The 22,665-nt window shown below is 36.5% G+C and overlaps 1 protein-coding gene across 5 annotated transcripts in view; it reads right to left on the minus strand.

Moving 5' to 3' along the window:
• The window catches only part of REV1 (REV1 DNA directed polymerase), a 56,205-nt gene that overhangs the window by 25,055 nt on the left and 8,485 nt on the right, over positions 1–22,665 (minus strand). For 3 of the 5 annotated variants that reach the window (XM_048961275.1, XM_048961265.1, XM_048961294.1), the window contains exons 2-9: positions 17,529–17,595; positions 16,690–16,822; positions 14,632–14,800; positions 12,164–12,313; positions 9,197–9,912; positions 7,289–7,396; positions 5,698–5,814; positions 938–1,067 (exon numbers count right to left, since the gene is read on the minus strand). In XM_048961275.1, the coding sequence (XP_048817232.1) occupies positions 938–1,067; positions 5,698–5,814; positions 7,289–7,396; positions 9,197–9,912; positions 12,164–12,313; positions 14,632–14,800; positions 16,690–16,822; positions 17,529–17,585 (1,580 nt within the window). In that variant the 5' untranslated portion in view covers positions 17,586–17,595. Of the gene's footprint in view, positions 1–937; positions 1,068–2,556; positions 2,873–5,697; positions 5,815–7,288; positions 7,397–9,196; positions 9,913–12,163; positions 12,314–14,631; positions 14,801–16,689; positions 16,823–17,528; positions 17,596–22,665 lie in introns of those variants that run through there. The other 2 variants (XM_048961286.1, XM_048961304.1) reach the window with 2 other exon arrangements.

The raw sequence follows: 22,665 nt of genomic DNA on the forward strand, positions 1-22,665 counted from the left end.
AAACAGAACGCTTGAATTAGCTGTGTAACATTCAGGCATACAGCCTGGACACAAAATGTCCTTAGGAAGTTGCTTAGGACAAAAAGTCTCTAGAAAGCCCTATGTTACAGAATTGCAGTTGCCACCCTCTTTTTCAAATTAAACCCAAGCATGTACTACATTGACTAAGGTATCTGGTTTTCATTTTCCACTGTGCAAACTTATAAAAGTATGCTCACGTGATAAATAAATTAACTTTTTGAAGCAGACACAGAACTGCTTACCCTAGAATACTTGAAAAAGGTGCCAATGAATGTGCAATTTCTGGACTATTATCCTTATAAAAGAAAAAAATATTTTCAATGCTGTGGTTATAAATATAAGTTATTTCATATTCTGAACGTTTATAAGCTGTTATCAGGGATGCTCAACATAATCTGGGCAAGGAGGAGTTTTAAGCTCAGTAATCAGACATATGAGTGTCTCACTGAAGTGATCCTAATTCCATGAAGACAAAGAAATGAAGATAACATGAAATCAACAGTATCACTGCGAATTATTTAAGGTTTTCCTTAACAGAGTTTGTTTCAGATAACTCCTAGGTTAGGCTGAAAACCTTTAAAAAGCAGCAACATGTAGAGAGAAGATTTATGCTTAATTCTAGCAGCCTACACAACTACTGTTTTTAAAATATATTTTAAAAGTTTCTTATCTGGATAAACTTACAGAAATATGACCTAACAAATGCTATTTTTGGACACTTTATACAATCAGAGAATCACAGAATTGCTTGGTTTGGAAAGGACCCTAAAGACCTTAAAGTTCCAACTCCTCTGGCACTGAATACCACCAAGGACAGGGCATCTACAGCTTCTGTGGGCAGACTGTGCAAGTGTCTCACCATCCTCTGAGTAAGGGTGAGATTCTCAAGTAATCTGGTAGGTTAACTTTCACCTACCTGGCTTCATAACTACAAGAAGCAATTTCAGCCATGGACAGAACAGTCAGATCACAGTCCACTCCATTCATGTGTGCAGAATCCGAATGCTCCCAGACTGAGGAGTCCAGCTTATCAGGTTTTCTAATTTCTGCTTGGAAAACAATATTTATATTTGTTTGTAAAGTGTTCTTCTTAAGAATTCAATAGAATCAATGTGAATGAAGTAAGCATAATAAATTATATCTGACACAATTTCTATGCTACTACTTGTTAATGGTGAGGGTATTTTTTTTAGTACTATATTGATTTACATTATAGTCTATGGCAAAAAAAAAAAAACAAAACCAACCAATGACAAAAAACAGAACCCCCACATTGTAATCTCTCTCTACAGGTAGTTCTGCACATATTACTGAGAAAAATACTGTGCTACAGAAAAATTTTGTTTTTATTTTCCCCCAAGATACTAGACAGCAACTTGTTGGTATATACACCATCTGTAAAACAGGATTTATCTCAGTTAGCTTTAAGGACAATAAAAATGATCAAACACTTGAAACTGCTACAACCATTTCAACCTTAAGACAGTCAAAAATTTACCATCTGCTTGCCAGAACAAAAAGATGCTTAGCTATATTTCTTGTTATAGGATGCACAACTACCACCAGAACAAAGAAGTTACATCCAAAATACAATTCCACCAGATACCACACTTATAACCTCTTATTTAAAACTACACTCCATTAATTATTTAATCTAGATAATGTGAAGTTATTTTTAAGGAGTGAAATGAAATGACCAAAAACCTAATCATCTCAAATTATAAAAAACACTAGCTAAAAGTTTATATTTCCTTTAACGTTCTTTTAGGGAAATTAATTGACAAGACTTCCGTTGTTATTTCCTAGTATTTATTAGATTATGCCAAATATGTCAACTTCTGTCAAGCATCACCATCAATTTCTCTTGGATCAAGATGATAAAATTATAAATACTACAACATCAGACTTTCAAAACACAGACCTTCCCTATTTCTATAAATGTCCACTGTACGCTCTTAGGTAAGTTTTAAGGAGCCCTTCTGGCCCACTAGATACTAAACAGAATTTCATAACACAATACTGGAATCCAGTAAAGCATTCTCTGTTCCCTTCCATGCGGCTTTTCACAGAATGCATACCTTGAAAGATACCAGCCTGTACTCTCAGTAACTCACCAGCCTGAAAAATGGCCAGATGCAAAAAATGTTATGCCCTCCCAAACTCCCCATCAGAATCAAAACAAGGTATCGCACAGACAAAAAGGGTCTATTCACTTAAAATATTATATGTACGTTATAGCTCTTTTTCATTCTGCAGCCTATTTATTATAATAAACAGGCAGTTTTCTTCAGTGCCACAACACCTAATTGTATTTCATGATACTAACAACTTACACGCTGACAATTTGAAAGGAAATGTGGTGCTACGTGCACATATGAGTAGTTATGAGACTAGAGAAAAGTGCTGTAATGAGTGGAGACAGCAGGGGCAGAACCTGACTCACGTGAAAAGTTGCTTTTATTCAGAATTTCTGCTAAGTTCATGTACCTTTTTATGTCTTAAATATTTTAATGTATGATGAGCTCAGTAAGTTACCTAAGGTGTCTGCAGCAGAAAATTAGAGCAAAATTATGCCCCAACTAAAGGTAAGGATGACAAGAAAAGTTTCTTTAGTCCATGCCTTCCTGTGCCCTGGCCTGAGATGATGCTGTCATCTTGTCTATCTTCACTGGACTCGTCGACTTTTTCCACATCGCAGCAGAGCGGATCCCCCCATGAGCTGATGGAGTCACTTCATGTGAAATTCAGGGCAATGCAGAACACATTGTCCTCAATGGAAGGCAAGGTAGAGAACCTCTCATCAAAAGCTGGGAAACTAGACAGGCACATGGTGAATGTGGAGCAACGGATGGAGAAATCAGAGGCCAGGACCCAAGTCTGTGAAAAAGAAATCGCTGAGAATAAATCTGTGACTAATATGATGGTTAAAAACTGCTGCTCTTTAGAATGAAAAACTGGAGACACTAGGGTTGGGGGAAAGGAAGCCTAAAAAACATTCACAGCTTGGGCATCCTGGCCATGGAAAAAAGACCCCAAACTATGAATTTTGATTAACGTATGTTAATCCTCTAACTTTTGGACACGAATGTTAAAGATGACACATATGTGGAAAAGTAATTTTGACTACCCAGAAAGTCCATCTCCAATTTGATGATTTAGAGAATGACAGCTTTTTTTTTTTTTCTTTTTTTTTTTTTTCAAATTCAAAGTTATACATTTTTGGATGAATTCAAACAAGAAAAAGAAAGTATTCTGTAAAGACTCAAGATTCTATTGACACTAGATATTTGTCTAGCAAGGCAGATCAAAGGCAGGAACCAGTATCAGTAAAGAAGTCATCTGCAAAAAAAAGAAGTAGCTGAAGCTGCAGAATTCAATATTTGGTGAAAGGGAGCGATTCGTCAGGGTTTTTGTTTGTTTGTTCTGCTTTTTTTTTTTTTTTTTTATTTTTTAATTTGAAACATTTTCTCTAGTGAGCAAGACCAGAAGGCAAAAATCAGACAACGGTCTGGAAAGCATGAAGCACCAAAAAATGAAGCGGGTTCCACGTTAAAGCACGGATATAAAAATCTGTTCATGTTCAAAGTTGGTCGCAACTACCTTTCTATTTCATTTATATAACAGTCCCCCAAACAGAATTATGTACATTTAACACAGTACAACTTAGCACTTGCTATTTTTGACATTGCAGAAAAAGCACTTTTCCATTTAATATGTGCGTTTGCTGGACCATATTTACCTGTGGCAAGGCACAATTAAGCACACACTGCTAAAGTGTTTCACATACACTTTCTAAGATACTGTGAAGTTAGAAAAACCTAACCCACACACCTTTTCACCTAAGACTATTACTAATTTCTCCTCAAAAGTAAGAGAATTCACGTTCTCGTGAAAATGCAAGCAAAACAGGTAGCTGCATTTTTTGTTGATAAAAACAATGTATGTGGAGATAAAAACTAATAGAGAGACCAAAATACATTATGAACCTGCAGCTAATAAGATAGAGACTGTAAAAAGAGAGTTAAGAAAAAATAGTTTCACCAAAACAACTGGTTGTATAATCAGATTAGGTATCAAGAAAAGAGATAGCTGCCTGCCTGTGTGCAAGCCACTGAGACTGGATGGTGAAGTTAAGGAAATGAATGCGTGGATATTCAGAAAAAGCTGCTGCAGTAAGAGTTTAACTGAGTTTATTACATGAGGCTGAAACTTTCTTAAGTAAAAAATACAGCAGAAAAGATACCACTGAATTTGTGAATCACGAATGTGCTGGTTATCAGCTAAACGTCCTTGATTCTAACTGCCTCAATCTCCAAATATTGCTTGATTACATGAAGTCTCATCCTTATCCAGTGTAAGGACCTAGTAAAAGTTCCCACATCACTGTATAAAACAGCCACCAATAAATATTCATACACAAGCTGTTCTTACAGGAAATCCAACTCCATTCAAAACACAGCTATCTTTGTAACACACTTATATATGGCACTGCCAACACAGCAGAAGCTAAGACTAGAGCATACTGAGAAGTCTTTGAAAAGTTCAAGGCCAATACATTTCACAAACGTATATTCTAACTCAGTTTTGAAGTACTGAACTACACAAAAAAGACGAATAAAATGGCATCACTTCCTATACTTTGGAAAGCTCTAATCATCTAGAGCTTTTTTTTTTTTTATTAAGAGTACTAAAACTTCACAAACAACCATGGAATAACAAACTGTCTTGTATCTTGTACCAATGAAAACTAACTGAAGCATAAACCTTAGATCAACAGTATTTCCTACTGCAAGTTAGGTAAAAAAAAAAAAGTGCATCTACAAGGGATGAAGGAGAAATTTAACTTCCAAAGCTAAACTGAGATAGTGGCAGTAAGACACCTGGCTACTTCAACATCCACCTGATTATGCAGACTGTTGGAGGAAAAAAAAAAAACCAAAACAAACCCAATCACTATTTATGGTTAGCAACCTACTTCCTCATTCTAAATGCAGTTCAGGCACTACAGTAACAACAACACTTTTTAAAAATAGTATGTTTACACTTGTATGCTACTACTTGAGGACACAAAGTAAGAGATCTCAAAGTTACTGCAGGCATGTAAAGAATTCTCATGCTGGAAGAGATGCTCTGGTTTTGCACAAATAAAATATTGGAAGACAGAACTCAGGAAGCTGCCACAGACCTCCATGGCACCCAAAAACACTCTAAGGACCACCCAAATGGAACCACTGCATACAGATACTATAATCATTGTACACATATACAATTCAAAAGCCAACTTCAACCGATCAATTTCTCCCTGGCCACGTACTGCCATTTGTACTTTAATCATTTAAAAAATAATTATTGTTCTTCTTTACAGAAGGCTTACTGAGAACCAAGTGATCCCATGTGGTCTCTATCTCTTACTTAAAAGAAGTACTTAATATACCTTACACTCAATGAAATCTAAAATTGCTCTAAAAGAATTCACCCACCCTGAACAAAGAAAACTGACAAAAGAGTCACAGTGGCCTATTATTACTGAAGCCACAGCGCTTTAAGTTGTCCAAAGACATTTCTTTAACTGAAATTCCACATATGAGAACAGTTTATCCACTCTGCACTTGTTAATAACTTTAAGGAAAAAATCTTCAATTACAAAACAATTTAAACAAATAGACTTATCTGTACCTGCTTTGCCATTCAATAGCTTATTCTGGTAATATTGCCATTCAAGCTGGGGATTTGCACCAGGGCGCAGCGGTGCCTTTCCTGCACCTCTGTTGCTAGTAACAGCTACTGGTTTTCCTGTGGAGAAAAAATGCATGTACTTAGAAGAGTTATAATACCTTATAATTTTAATAGTAGTGCACATAGGGTAAGATTATAAAGATGTCTGCTTTACATTTTGCAATTTCTTTCAAGATCATACACTCTTCCAGCATTAAGGGGGAAGCAGCTATGAAAGCGACTTTGCACTGTGACTCTGAACTTCTGTGACTGCAATTAGACAGCAAAGAGAAGTTTTGAACAGGTGAATTGCAGTCATTCTTGTTTCTCTTTATGATTACTATAAACCACGTTGTGAAACTTCACCAATGCCCTATTAATTTGTTAGTTCAAAGCACAGCAAACAACATACCAGTTTTAAATATTTGTTTAAACATATTTATTAGCTTAAATAAAAGAGTGTACACATACCAACACACTCCATTTGCTAAATTACCTGCACAATATCAAATCTGTAGCTAAACTTTTGACTCTTCAGTAACATCAACACCTCGTAATTTTTCTTAGCAAACTAATATATGCACTGAAAGTTCTGGCAGACTTCTGTGGAACAGGCAGAAAAATATCTGCAGGAAGTCCTAGGTTCTTTTTATTTGAGCAAAGGAATTTTAAACTTGGCAGGATATTCAGTTTAAAAAGAAAAAAAAAGCAGCAAAAAGCACATATACTAGTATTATCTTTAACATTATTGCTCTTGCTTTTGGAGAGAAAAGTTATCATAGAGCTTACTCTTCTTACCCAAGCTTTATAATGGATACTAGATGTCCACCACAGCACCAAGTCTTCAGATTTGTGCATCAATGATGTTCAGCAATTACACAGAACAGCCTGTATTTCCACTTCTCAATGTTATATTTGAAATAGAACAAAACAACAGACCCAAAACAAAACCCAACCCCTTCAAAATAAACAAACAAAAAAAGCCAACACAATCAAAACCCAAATTGCTAAGTCTTGTATGTGATCACACACCCCAACTTCTAAATGTTAAGCTGTTCATCCTCCAATAATAATTCAAGTATAAAAGCTTAGATAGGAAAAGGAAGGAGCAGCGAACTTCTCATGAAAAAATCATTCAGGCAAAGAGACAATACTCAGTCTTGATGATTCCACCATTCTAATTCAACAAAGCTCCTTAGACAGCTTTAGGAAAAGCACCAAATAGTCCACTTTTTTTTTTTTCTTCCCCCCCCCCCCATTTCTGATACGGCAGATCTAATTGGATAGGTGCAACAGTAATGGGAATAGTTACTCCAGATTTTATTTTTTTAGATACTGAAAGCAAACAGCCAAGGGAATTCCAGTTCTTTCTTCCACTTGCGTTTGTATTGTGAGGAAACATGAATATGAAAAGTTGCATGGTCTGAATATCAGACAAAGATGCCCAAAAACAGATTAACATGTAAAAGTCATGTTTTAAGTGTACAACCCTTTTTGTTTGTTTAAGAAGTCTCAACTTAATAAGTTGCAATATTGAGAATGGAATACTGACCTTTGAGATCGGGTCTATTTCGGATCGCCACAGACACAAAGAAGCAATCCATATCCACGTGCATTATACAGCTCTGTGGCTTGGCTGAGCTCGCAACAGACACAATACCTAATATGAAGATACACCAATAGAAAACTTGAACCCTAATTGACATACTTTGGTACTAATTACAGCAGTCAGCAAGGACTAAGCAATTTTTTACTACCTCCAGTTATAAAGACTTGTTTCTTCTCACTAGAGCGCACATACATTTCCTAAACTGTCGAAGAAATGTAAAGATAAACAGCAGCCAAACAACCTAAGCAATGCACCAATTTGAGAGTTTCAATTTTATTTTCATCTAATTAAGATTTTTTACCTTGCTATAACAAGTTCCCTCAACACAAGGTTAGCGTCTGTTGTGGAAACAAAGTCATAAACTGCAGTACGATAGTATTCAATCTGCAGCAGAGAACTTTGCCCATTTTCCTTCATCAATCAGAAGACTGTTCTAAGGTTTAAAAAATTTCAGCTGCACTTAGAATTCCCTTTGACTCTTCTTGAAATACATCACAATGTGTTAAACCTTCCATGCAACTGGGTTTTGTTGTTGCTGTACTGCACTCACACGCAAACACGTGAAGGTAAGCAAGACAGCAGTGTAAGTTTTTCAGTCAGTAGCTAACATATGAGTAATACTTGTGTCAGATAATCTAGATGTCCATGTCTGCACGTCCATGGTGATGACCAACTGGAAGAGACTAGAGCTAACAGAAAATCTTAATTTGAACAATGCATAACAGTGAAAAAAACACTTCACATATAAACTGATTTGTTTTGCTTGACAACCGTGGTAACTGCTGAATAATAATTAAAAAAAAAGTGCTTCCTCATTCTTAATAATTTACCATTTGGACTCCTTACTAAAAAAAACCCAAACAACTGTTTTATGAAAGACATATTTACAAACCAAGTGATTAAATTAGCCCTTAAGATGCTGCTTTATGTGAATTAGACGAACTCTCTAGGCCAAATCGAAGTAAATATATATTAGCTCATATCATACTTTGTCAGAAAATAGCATGCATTAAGGTATTCTTATAAGACAGCACGTTTTATAATTGGAGTGTGCTATGATAAACATATAATCAGTTAATTTACCTAACAAGAAATTTTTAGAATGTGAAAATTTATCTGAAGCAAATTTTCATGTGATTACAAATATTTTTTACAACATAGCAGAGTCAGAATCTTGTCAATAGAACAGAACTAACCTTTTAATAGGATAAGACTATAAATTAGAGCTTCTCAAGATGCAAAATACTTAATCTCTATGTGCAACCGTTTGCCTCATAAATTACACACATTTTAATTTTGGCTCTTGGTGTGCAATATAATGACAGAACATTTCTCTTCCACAAGCCAGGCCCAGAACTACCATATGACACAACTACTCTTTAAACAGACACAGAGGTACACAGAAAACTTACTACCAGAAAATTTAGATTTTAACTCATTTCCAAATGTTGCTGCTTATATGTAGTTCAGTGTGAAAAATTAAAAGAAGAGTAACATTTTTGGTTGTTTTTTTCTTTTTCTTTTTTTAAATATTTTTCACATGGCAACTACAGACTTGTGCATTTAGATAGATGTATGTTTCCCCTCGATCAATCTATATGTCTTGGTATTATTTCTACAAGAAAGAAATGAACACAGATCAGTGCATCACAGTAGATCACAATTTAACAAATAAATACAGAAGTAGCAGAGCCTTTAGTTTTCACTGCATCAAAGTCACCAAGCTTTTCCAGATAGCCTGACTGCAATGTGAATACTGAACATTACCCTGCTTAGTCTCTGGTAGACATTTAGTATGTGAACAAAGATAAGGCACCTTCTCAAAATAAACCTTCTTAAGCAAGTATCTACCTGTGTCAGTTTTAAGTGCAGACCTGCCTGCTTTCCATTTTTTTAATTTTTCCCTTCCTGGAAAGACACCGCTGTTTTTTCTCTGTAGGCTGTTGACAAACTCAGTCAATTCACACTTCCATGTTGATATATGATGTAATCTTGAATGTGAATAAAAGTCAGAAATAAAACTACAATCTGAAGGTTTGGACACGGATAAGGAAGCTGTCTTGCTTGGAGCAGGTACAGAAGTGCTTTTTGTGCTTGAAGGCCCCTGAACAGTGGAGTGGTGAGCACCATTTATTTTAGTATTACTGTGCAAAGATGAAGATGAGGATGAATTACTCATAGTCCTATGTGGATTCCACGAAAAGTCTGTATTTTTGTTGCTTTGTTGCAACTGCTGCATTGTGCAGTCTCTAAAGTCAACGGTGCCTTTTTCAGGTTTCTCCTCCTCCTGCACAGAGCCTGGAGAGAACCTACTTGCAACACTGTTGCTGGAGGGCACCAAGCAATCCTGTGTCTTTAAGGCACTGGTACAAATGTTAGGCATGTGTCCATTAAAAATGGCAGTGCTGTCTTTGTGAGATTGAATCCCATTTTGTTTTCTTCCAGGAAGGATCTGGTCCAGCTCTGCAAATCCCAACCCATCACTGTCTTCTTCCAGTTCTTCATTCCAGCTACTTATTCCATTGGGTGTGACCTCACTTTCCATCTCACACTGTTTAACGTGATTTCTGAAACAGATAGGCAACAGATAATTTAATATCATTTCTTTTATTAAACAGGGGCATTTACAGGTCATTTCAAGTAAATATCTTACCAATTGTTATCAGTATATAACTGGTAAGTTTTTACAGTCAGTCTCGAGACAAGAATCTCAAATTCTGAGCTACGCCTTCTCAATATGACAAAATACCATACAGCAGACTGAGCACATTCATTGTGTTATTGCTGCAGTGTTTCCAGAAGTTTACACAGCTTTTCTAATACGAGCGTGATTCTGGGCACTTCTATTTCCAAAGCATTAAATTTGATTATCAGTCTCCAGTGTAACTGCAATAATTATTTATTAACAGAACTGTTACGCTGCCATGGATAGCATAGTAGTGCAGAAATACACAACTATCAGGAGGAGTTATCTTTCTATAAAGAGATGCTATTTTTGTCATCTAGTTACCAAAAAAGTACACACACAAAACTTCTGTTTTTAAAAAATGATTTAAATTAGTGTGTTGGATTCATTTTCTCTTTTCTCAAGAAAAAGATTGTTCAAGCTCTGTAAATCAAACATACTCTTGGCTTTAGACAAAAACCCAAACAGATTATTTTTCATCATCTAAGTGTGCAAAACAAAATAGCCTCCCACTAGTGCACCAGCAATTTACATTCACTCAGATGATGTAAAAACTAAAACTTAAGAAATTAATGGTGTAACAATCTTACATAGAATTAAAAACAGAGCCTTCAAAAGCTGTACATACTTTTAAGACTGCTGGAAAAAAAACAACCACCGCTCCCAATTCCCAAAGCTACCAATTTAAGCACAGTCACAAAAAAACACGGGCAATAATTAATTATCCAGGACACCAGTAAAATCAGAAACCCAATTAACAGTGATAATTTGGGTAAGACTATCACAATTATAAATTACATTCAACATAACAGTTTTGAAGAGTTGCATGCTTGAAAGTGGCATACCCAGTGGTACAAACTATGTACCAGGCTTTTAAATACCCAAATTGAGTCCAAATTCATATTTTCGGAAGTATGAATATTCCTCTCATTTAAAAATCATTAACAATGCAATAGTAAGAGATGACGATGATCTTATCACTCACTGTTTAAAATATTCATAATAAATACTGCTTAGGATATTCATTTTGTGGCACCAACTTAATTTACCCCTGAAACTATAAAATCTCTCTCATGGTAAGTCTCCTCAGCAATACAAACAGGTCACTGTTACAAATAAATAACATTATCTTGTTCAGTATCTTTGACCAATGGCATTGATCGATGATCTCCAGAGGTCCCTTTCAACCTCAACTACTCCACGATTTTTGTCTCTGAACAACTAATATGTAATATCTGTTTTTGAAAAAGATGCAATGATCAACTTAATTACAAAACACATCGTTCAAAGTAAAAGGCTTTTCACCTTCTGATTCTTCTACAAGAGTTTTGCTGAAGCCTTTGATTCTGTTCCCTTCTTGCAGTCTTTTAAGGTAATTCCTTCTGTTATAATTGGATTTTTTAATCCATTTTCATACCAGCTTTTTGTTTTTGAAATAAAGACCTACTTTTCAGTGTTATCAGTCATAATCCTTTAAATTATGCCTGTTGCTTTCACACACACACGCTGTATCCTATTGGACTCTCAGGTCACACTAGTGAGGAAAGTATCACTCAAAGAGATAGAGACAAGACTTGGACTCAAGGTGATGGCAGTTCCATCCTCCACTCCTCATAGGATCATAGAATTATCAGATATCCCAAGTTGGAAGGGACTCACAAGAATGACTACATCCAACTCCTGCCTCCATAGAAGAGCACCCAAAATTCCAACCCAATGTCTGAGAGCAGTGTCCAAACACTTCTTACACTCCATCAACTTGAGGCCATGATCACTGCCCTGGGGAGCTTGCTCCAATGCCTGCTCTTTCCTTAACACTCCTGACCCTCCCCTGACAAAGCTCCATGCCTTTCTTTCAGGTCCTGTCACTGTCACCAGAGAGAAGAGATCAGTGTCTGCCCCTCCCTTGACTGCCTCATAAGGAAGCTCTAGACCACAATGAGATCTCCACAGTTTCATCTCATCCAAGCTGAAGAATACTACAACCACAGAGTTATACCTTACTTTTAAATTTCAGTATCTCAAAGTTTCCCTCCTACAGAGGGAAAACAAAAATAATGCTATCTTGTTATAAATTCAAGTCCATTATGAGTGAATGATTCACATCAGCATATAAGGTTAGAAACACTTACACCCTGTTGAGATCTTTAGCTATATTGCTTGGACCTGGCACGGCATCTTCAGGTTTGCATATGCTATTAAAATTGAGACCTTTTTGAACACTTGACTGCTTGGTGTAAAGCTGATATGGAATGTGTGAGAGGAGACGCCCAGCTTTAATGCTGAAACAAAAGAAAAGGAATAGGTTACTACTAAAAATACTTAAAAAACAACGTACAGTAAGTGGTTACTTTCATCATAACCATTAATGTTCCAGTATGAATACTTACCGCCCCTTCCAAAACCTTCTTCCCTCTACAAACTGGACTGAAGAAAGAAGTTATTTGTAATGCAGTGATTGTTACTCAAAAAGACATTCACACAGTTGTACAGTCAGTTGCCTCCAACTACCTCTCTAGGTAATACACAGAAATCCCAAATATTTCATTTCAAGAACAACACTCAGTCAAAAAAATAATCTCACGTATGGTCCAGGTTATTCCAAACAAACAACAGGGACTGAATTCTTTAGCTTGGCACAACACAAGTGACACACATCCCCAGCAAATTTGGAAGAGGCCAGCTTCTACTTTTTCCATTCCAAACGATAAATTTCCCCTTCTTGTAAAAAAGTGCACTGACAAAAAGCTACAGACCTTCCACAAATATCTACCACACTCTTTCCAGTTCTGTCCTATGTTCCACTCTCCCTTCTTTTTTTCCCCGTTTGAAACAGCAATTATACTTCAGTAACTGCTAAATTGCTTATCAAAGTCATGGACTTTGAAGTGGAATCCTCTCAAAAATACATCATCTCGTGATTTCAGCTCTCCATACCAATGCCTGTTGCTAGTGGAGAAAGATAACACCCTTGTCAGCCTATACTCCACCTCTCCTTCATGTACAGCTTGTCATACTGCACACTGTCACAGACGCAAAAGCTTCTTACAAAGAGGAACCTCTTTTATATGAAAGAAGCTTAATATTAGTGTTCAGTTTTGATGATACAATTGGATTTAAATTTTTAAGGAGAATTTAGCTCAGTGACATATGAACTTCTTTGCTGCTCTTCAACACCTGAACACTTTCTTCCAGAGGTGTGCTTTTTAACTAGCTCAACTGTAACACTATTAAGGGAATATGACAGTGGAATAGAATCCCTTATGTGGAGCTGTCTTGTGGCAATTAGAAAAGAATGTAATGGGAGACTGCATTACCTAATCAGATAAATTAAAGCTAGCTAGCATATACATAGAGACATGGTAAGGTTTTTATGGGATGGTAAAAACAGATCTCAAATGTATCACTTCAGTATTGTTTGATATGGTAGGCATATTGCATTTAGAAAGGAACATGATTTACATTATGTATCGCCAGAGCTGAAACTAACATGGTAGAATTCTGAAGTTTTATGTACAGAAAAAGATGATACAGCAAATAAGCTAATACAAGTGCTTATAACGTTCCTTGTAACACTCTGAATTTGCATAACCATCCACACAGTATCTCAAAGTCATTACAGTAATTTCAAGGTCATCAGAAAAATCAAAAAGCATTTAACATTTTTTTAATGCTAAGATATTAGCTACTGGAGTAACTCGTCCACTAGATCAATATACAGTCTGCTGTTTGTTTTATTCTCTCTCCATGCTGTATTAAGATGCAGCAATCTTATTGTAGACTCATTGCTCAACACCCCTCCCCTTTCCACACTCCCTAGAACACAGACTCTAGAATCACTGAAAAAAATTAAGTTGGAAAGGATTCTTCAGGTCTCCAGTCCAAATCATACTAAAACCAAAGCTAACTCTTTGAGGCCACCTAGGGTTGACACAGCTGCTCCTCAATGTAGACTCTTCTAGACCTTTCAGTCCTTTTACAAAGCTGCCTCCTAGCCAGCACCCCTAGCTGCATGGAGTAAATTCTGTTCCAGATGCACTGCATTTGATTTTGTTGAAATTAATGAACTTTCTTAAGAACCTTAAGATAACTTCAGTTATGCATTTCAGTGAGTGGAGGAACCAAAAGATGTGTTATTTGGATTAAAAACCTTGGGTCTAGTTTCGTTTTCAGAAGTCAAATTATGATAGATCTTAAGGTAGAATAATTTCAATTTTATGAAAATGCTTTCAAATTGACATTACTCTTTATTTACAGATCAGATGAAACTCATGCAAAACACAAGGCAAGAGGTTAATTAAGAAACATCACCTAGTATTTATTTAAAATACTGAGCACCAATCCAGTCAGTGGATGTGAAATGAGAATGAACAGGATAACGTTCAGTTTTGTGCTAGGCCTGACATTTTCTGAATGTTCTCAGTAAAGTTTATTAAGGAGCAATCACTGAGATACAAATCTTCAATACAGCAGCTGTAATTTTACTCAGCTGTTGCAAGCAATTTGCTAAAATCTTTTACAAAGCTATTTTTCCAGATTTCAAGTCTGCCCCACAATCCTTTCCCTTCAAGGAATTCAAAAGCAACAGACCTAAACTTACCTTTCCATTATCCACTCTGGTCGAACTACTTTTTCTCCTTTCAGTTCTTTTATTTTGGCATTTGGCAGATTTGTGGCAATGATGTGCGTTGTTTTTGATCTGGAATAATACACATGGTATTGACCTCCATGCAACATCATAAGCCGTCTTAACTCATCAGCTGAGGGATCTATAAAATTTAAAAACAAATATTCCTGCTTTGTGTCAGCAAATACATTAAGAAAAATGGTAGCTGAGAAATACAATGCCATGATCAGAAGGACTGCAAAGGGCTGTTTTTGCATGTTCTTCAAAGACCAAACCAGAAATGCATCTCTGAAGAAACACTGAAGACTACATTTCTAAAAAGACTGATTCAAAATGCAAACCTTGTGCTTGTTATTGAGGATATTTCCACAGTATGTATGAAGGAAGCATGAAAAAAACCACTCGAGAATTTGATGCTTCACTACTTCCAAAAAAAACATTTCAATGCAAAAAAAATACAAAGAACAAGTATTACATTAACTGGTATGTTGATCAAAGCTTGGGAGAGCAGTTTACATCCAGAAAAAATAGAAAAGAATTAATATCAAAAAGGTTCAACAAAGCAAAGAACTCCTGCGCTACAATTACTGACTCACTGAAGTAGCTAACCCGCCTTTCTTTACCAGACTATTCCTTAATTCCTCTGGGGAACAGAGACTACCTTACAAACAAACATCTCTTCTTACTCCCTCTAACGTTTCTCATCCCCTCTGATTACTGTAGTAGCTATTCCTTCTTACATGATTGGGGAAAAAAAAAAAAAAAAAAGCAACTTAATGTGTGAATAATTATTTTGCAAGCAGCAGAGAAAAAAAGGAAAAAGCTTTTCAAAAACCTTTGCAGTGGTGTCACCTTGGCACTAAAAGTTTTGGGTGAGCTCTAACAAGTGCAGATGTTTTGAATGGTACATCAGGCACAAGATACCAAGAGTCCATCAACACAAGAAGGAAGAATAAATTTATTTTTGCAATAATTAAGCTACAATTCTCTCCAGAGGCTTACTCTCAACTCTCAAAACAGTTTAACCACCCAACTTAACTAAAGATATTGCACATGGTCTTCAAAGCATTGTCTCCTTCTCCAGTCTTGCGAACATCCATCTTGTGGATCCCTATTCGGAAACTACTGCCCTGAACACTAAAAGTAAATGCTGGAGTTTCAACAAAGAAATTGTCTGTATTAAATATCTGATCCAGCTGTATTAATACTTTAATCTTTTCCAGATTGGGTGAATCACAGCTCTTCCCCATGCTCAAACTAGCCGTGCTCCATAATCACAGATGCTGCACACATCAGTTATGTAACAGTAACAACATTCTTGGCACAGGTCCCTGAATAAGGCTTCTGGGAAGTTTCAAAAAGGTTATTAAGCTGCTTTAGGGAACCCAAGAGAAATATGAATATACGTATGGTAGATTAAAAATCTTACTCCAGTTAGCATGCATTGCACTTGTCAGTCCACCAGATACAGGAATGCATATCTATGCCTTAGCTCTTTCAATATTGATGGGTTCACTGTCTCAAGTATTACACCACTCTGAGCAAGAAAATCCCTACACATCCATCCAAACATAAATTTAACGAATCTGCTGTGTGTCCAATGCAACTGTTACCAGTTTGAAAGAGTAACATATGACTTTGTAGGAGTATAGTGGTACTTACAGGGATTTAAAAACATTAACTGCTCAACAAATGTATTGTCCACTCAGACTCCCAGAATTCACTTTCAGTAAGTGAAATAGTAAGTGAGGACTTGTAAAAGGCAGAAAAATTAGTTCCTATTTCTATCAGTGACCATTCATGTAAATGATCTAGTAAAGTAATATTTATATTCAGAAAGTAAATGCGATTTCATATGGAAAACCTTTATTGTGAAATACAAAGGAAAGTTAAACACAAAACTTCAGACACACAGTAATTGCTACACAGTTAGCTGCAAACAATCGTATTTCATATTTCTTTACTCCAGTTAGGATAGTGAGCAGACACTGCAGTGAGACAGAACAGATCCTTAAAAAACAAAAGCTTCACCTGTAAAGCCATTGACATAGATGGCGACGCCACTAAAGATACTTGATGAATTCCCATCCCTCTGGTGTTGTATGGCAGAATCTGACCGGAACTGATCCTCCAGTTTCTTGACCTTTGCTGACATGTACCCTCCCTAGTTTTTAAATTAAAAACAAGCAAAGAAAGAAAACCAAATTCATTATGCCAGTCCTATTTTATGTTTACAGGCTAAAACAAGCAAGTTACAGAAAGCTGGAAAAGTATGCAACATTCCCTCAAATTGATTTTTGCTGACATACAAAAGACACATTCATCTTGCAAACAGAAAATGCCAAATCCTCAACTTAAAATTCTTATCTGCAAGATAAACTGCATCTTTCTGCTAGTATGCCAGGACTTATTTCATACTTCTTTATTCTTACTCTCTAAGAAAAAAAATTGTATCTCTAAAAATGTTCTTACAGAAGAAAGAAAACAGAAATCAGGGAGTGATACAAGTTTAGATGCTAAGCCAAAGCTCTCACAATGTTTGTTCAGCAATAAAGAATGTAGTGATAACAACTAAAAATATTCTTACAATTACTTGGTTTAGATTTTAAGTGGTGGTTAAAGCTACTCGAGGTTCTGTATATCCCAATGAGTCACTTTAGCTGGTGACTATAAATTAAGACTTCAACACATGACTGATGTGCAAAAGAAATTTTAAGAATTAAGTTTTACAAGCGAAGCAAAAGAGTTCAATTTACAGCATACCTTCAGCATATTTAACAAAATTCTAAACCCTTCTCAGCCATAATGCCATTTGTTGTTTTGTTTTTAAAAGCAAATGATAAATAAAAGTCACTTGGTTTTAAACATACCCATCCTCCCCAGCCATCGCCTTCACCAGCCCGTTTCCTCCATCCACCTCGCCTCATACTGAAGCTTCTGCATAAAAGAAAAATGCACAGTAAGATGCTCAGTAATATTGTCAGTGACATTTCAGTGATGCCTTCTGCAGAATATCACAAAGATTACGATGGCCAGGCATTGAAGTATATGAGTTGACTTTAATGCAAACTAAAAAATTGCACACAATTCCAGTTAGTCAATTTTGTAGTAACTTATAGAAAAAAGCCCTTACAAAGTTCAGTACTTTGCTCATCAGACCTCTGCTATAAACAGTGAAAACCAGAAGGTTCTTAAATACCACTGCTACCATTCATGACAAATGCTGCCCAAAACAAGAAGAGTCTCTTTCATTTTGTATATTACCTATGTGGTGGGATGCAAGCAGACATGTCCTGGCATGAAAGTAGATTATTTTACCAGTGAATTCAGATCTAATCATAACAGGTCCAAACATTTGTCATTTCAGTGCAACAGAATTACATAAAAGAAAAAAAAAAAAAGTTTTTTTTTCCAATGAAAAGTCAGTTATTTAAATGATATAGCACAATCTACAGCTAGGTTTCTTTAAAAAATAAACCTAGCCAGCCAAATTACAGCTTTCAGTTATGTAATACACTTATCCCCAGACCATGAGCTGTACACAGCAGTGTCCCCAGATGAGCCATTAGTGAACTATAACAGTACTGGTGGAGAGAAAGAAATGTTTTGGACTGTGGCCAACAGCTCACTGTACCCAAGTGATCCACACTGACTGTAGCTGCTGTAAAACCAATTTTAAAATACTGATCAACGGTGCAGTCTGATCAGGAGGTCACTGCTGCTACATTATATCTCTCACTTTCTATTCTAACTAGCCCCCAAACTACAAACACTCTTTTGCCTTTTAGGGCTACAAGCTCTTAGCACGATGACAGGAATAGGACCTGGTATACTCTGAAACTAAGATCAGTCACTTTCATTTTATTAAATATTTCTTTATAGCCCATACAAATGCATGAAAATGCAGTTTATAATATAAAAGGAAGTCAACTGATTTTTTCTCTTCCTCCTCTGCTTTTGAGTTGATATCTTTGGACTGCGCACAGAATCACAAAGTAGTGGAGCACAGAATCTTCCCTTGCTCTTCAGCCTACCAGAATGTATATGCAGGTGTACATGGAGATAATTACCCACTTTGGTCATTTACCTATCCAGACACCAGCATGCACTGTTCTGGAGACTGCCTGATTTACCACATTAAAATACTACTTTCTCTGCAAAACTTGGCTAAAAATCGAATTGCAGCCTTCTCTCAAGTCCCTTTTGTTCTCGAGTTACCAAGCAGGCATACTCTGAAATCCAGCTAAATCCCCCTGGACTGCAGGCATGTCTCACTGCAGAAAAAAAACAAAGAGTCAGCTGCAGGCAGGTTTTCAGAAATATGATCATTTTCATGTAATACTGTGAACATGCCAAATTAGGTACCAACAGAATTGAAGCAAAGCAAGTATAACACACTTCAGCAGTTTCAGGATCTCTGCAAACACAGGAAGATCACGATGCACCTGGTTCTATTCTTCTCATGCTTGCTGTAATTTGATACATAACCTACACACATGTATATAATTATCAAGATTAATCATTTGTCAAGGAGATTAGCTCTACATCAACAACCAAAACAATGCCATCTCTCCCCATTATGTGACATTTTCTCTTGAGATACTCATGTTTCTTGTGGATTTTCCATCAACTCATGTAAACTGTAATTCAAATGTATCTGGATGAGAGCGTATAAGACCCACATAAGTCACCAGTAGTCTTACAGATCTGTTTTTTATTTCAATCACAAAGTTCTTGACCAGAACATTAGCTATTCCAAGCTCTGTATTTCAATAAGCAAGAGGTTGTCCGTAAGTCCTTCCACTATCAGTAAAATGAAAACAAAAATACCCAATGCCTGCTAAACCAAAGAACTTTTCCATGAGAGGAAACTTTCCTGAAACCTTGAAAAATGAAATTCTTATTTAGGACACAGGGAGGTGAGGAAGAAAGATCTCTAGTTCAAAAGCCAATAGAACAGATCATCACAACCAGTGGAGCAAACAAAAATCATAAACTAAGACATAGCTGTGATTAACTAAAAATTAGATAAACACAACTCCTTCAGGTCAGCGTGTTAAAAAGCACGTGTGAATTGCTCAGAAGTTGTCTTCCCACAGTCCTCAAAACTAGAGAAACCAGGCTGCAATGCCTACTTTCAGCATCTGATAATGATTTACAATTTCCTTGGCAGATGATGATTTTTGACCCAGCCCCTTCAATTCTAAATACAAGCTAAAAACACGGTATTCCAATGACTACTAGATGTCTCTCTCTGGGTTACTTCCTAAAAATTGGGGATTATTTACTTAATTTCTCCCTGTGTAGTTTCACAAACTGAGTGATAAACCAAGGTTTCTGGAATACAGAGAATCTCCACTACTCTCTTCACAAGGAGCCACATGGAAAAGACAAGAGACCACAGGTACAAGCTGTTTCAGGACTGGCTTTGTTTTGATATATGACATTTTTTTTACAGGGGGAATAACTGGTCACTCAAACAGCCTCCCCAGTGATGTTGTGCAGTTCCCATCACTGGAGGTTCTCAGTATGCGACCATACAGAGTGCCAGACAATCTCAGCCAGGTTCCCTTTTCTCCTGAAAGGCTGCACCTGATTTTCTTTCAAGGTCTCTTCCAACCTGGGCTGTTCAACGATCCTGATAAAGCCTTGAGCTTCCAGTGCAACTTTTTCTTTGAAAATGAAGATAGAGCTGCTTTTCTGAAACCTAAGGAACAAATGAATGTAAAAAACATCTTGCACAAGACACATTAAATCAGAGAAAAAAGTTAAGCAAGACTTGAAGCACATTCACTGCTTCACAAAACAAGAACTGAAAAGGTGATACAAAACTCTCTCTACAGGAATCAGGATGAAGGGATGAGTAAGAGAAATGCTTTGTGAAGAGCCCTCAAAGTGGTGGTGTGGAGAATCAATAGAGGGGACTTGGTAAAGCGAACCACCATGATACATCATTTTCAGGGCATCTCCAGAGCAAATCTACAAAATGACCCTTTGCACACGAAAAAAGTTTTTAAATAAAACTGAAATGCCTACGCTGTGGACCTGGGAACATAAACAAATCCCCAACAAACTCTGTAACTTCACAGTAGTCTGTAATGACTGAAGCAGTATTCCTAAGAACAGAATCCAAGTTTTGCTGTGCAAGAGGAAGAAGTTTTCAAGGTTAAAATATATATATATATATATATATATATATATATATATATATATATATATATATAATAGTCACATTAAGAATTCCTGCCCTCATAATTACTACAGTTTGGCCCTGTGACTTTCAGGAGTACACACAGTATAAATCTCAGTGGTTCGGTAAAGTAGGATTCTTTAACTAAAGTTCACATTTTTACTGGGAGATGTTTTCCAAAAACTGAAGCTAGAAGACCACCTAAGAGTTCTGATGTACTTTGTGATGTGCTTTGTGCATGACTAGTAGCTCAGATACAGTCAATATCACACACCTGGAAATGATACGTAATGTCCCACTGCACAACGGTTTATAGGCCTCACGTTATACTTCTCAGTCCACAACCACTCAATTTTATTATTAAAGACTGTTAATCAAAGTTCACAGATCATTTAATGGAGTAAAAGGTTATATCTGTTTTATGAATTCTATAAACCTGTTCATGTATACATAAGATCTGCATGGCAACTGTGTTATTTTTGACTGTAAAACAAGGGATGTAGACGTGAATGCTGACATTAAGTATCTGACTCAGGAAAGTTATTTCTTTGAAATACTTTAAAATCAGGATGATGTGGTTGTAAGGAGGCTTTCAGTTATTTGGGATAGTTCGGATGACAGGCAAACCCAGACCAAAACCACAGGTATTATGGGGAAAATGCATAAGAGCACAGAACATTGTCTTCAGTGGCTCTATAAGAAGTGAACATAGATTCCCATATGCTTTTTAATTCCAGGTCAGTGCAAGTCCTGCCCAAATTTGAGTTGGCACTGCCATACTTGTCAGCATTCCCTTTTCCACTATGCAGAGACATTTCCACTGCCTCTTCAAGTCATCAACTCCAGTCTGGCAGAATTTACACTTTGCAGTATGTGAAAGCACAAACTATTAGTAAAGACAACCAGAGGCTGCACCATGACTCAACAGTCAGCCCTGCCAGACTGTGTCTAAATGCAAAGCACAGCTTCTAATGCAGGTAACCCCATCTCTAACCACTGAAAGTTGAATGGAAGTGTAACACAGTAACATACATTGTTTTTCTGAGCAGAATGAACACTATCAACACCCTTTAATGCAAAATAAACTGATTTAATTAATTTACTCAACCACAAACAGTATTTTTGAAGGTGCAACTCTAGTGCTACCAGAAGTACAGCTATCTCAGGCCATTGCTAATGAATATCAGAATCTTCTGCCTGAATGATAGATTGAATCCCTTCCAGCTCAGCAGGACTTAAAAGTTGTTTCCATCAAACGGGTACTTTGTGGCCTGTTTGAGTTTCATGCATTTAGGTTCCAGCTCCCACATCAAACTCACCACTCTGCTTGGCACTGGGCTGCAAGTTTGTTGAGGAAAGAACTGTCTTACATGTTTACACATTTCTCAGCACATGAGACCTATTCTTGGCTGAGACTTCTGGAAAAAAGCTGCTGCCACAGAGCCTTTATCTTTTTTTTTTTTTTTTTTTTTTTTTTTTTTTTTTTTTTTTTTTTGCTATGTACTAAAAATCTCAGAATCCAATAAAGGAATTTCAAAATAAAGATAGTTCGAGTTGCCTTTTTATTTTGTTTTAAAGAGACCTATGATTTGAGGCACTTGAGTTAACAACACTGTTGTATGTTAAACTAAGTAGGAAGTTGCAAAGCGACTGAATTTTATTCTAGATTGGGAATAAACACTCAGGGTGAAGTTTCACAAGATGGGTGAGTCAACTCAATGTCTGCAAGCCACTGAAAGGAATGAAGCTGCTCTTCAACCTCTGGTAGCCTAACAGGCTTTATCCCTTATTCCCAACTTCTACTCCAACTCTGCATT

The sequence above is a fragment of the Lagopus muta genome, chromosome 1 (assembly GCF_023343835.1).
Source record: "Lagopus muta isolate bLagMut1 chromosome 1, bLagMut1 primary, whole genome shotgun sequence".
Lineage (NCBI taxonomy): Eukaryota > Metazoa > Chordata > Aves > Galliformes > Phasianidae > Lagopus > Lagopus muta.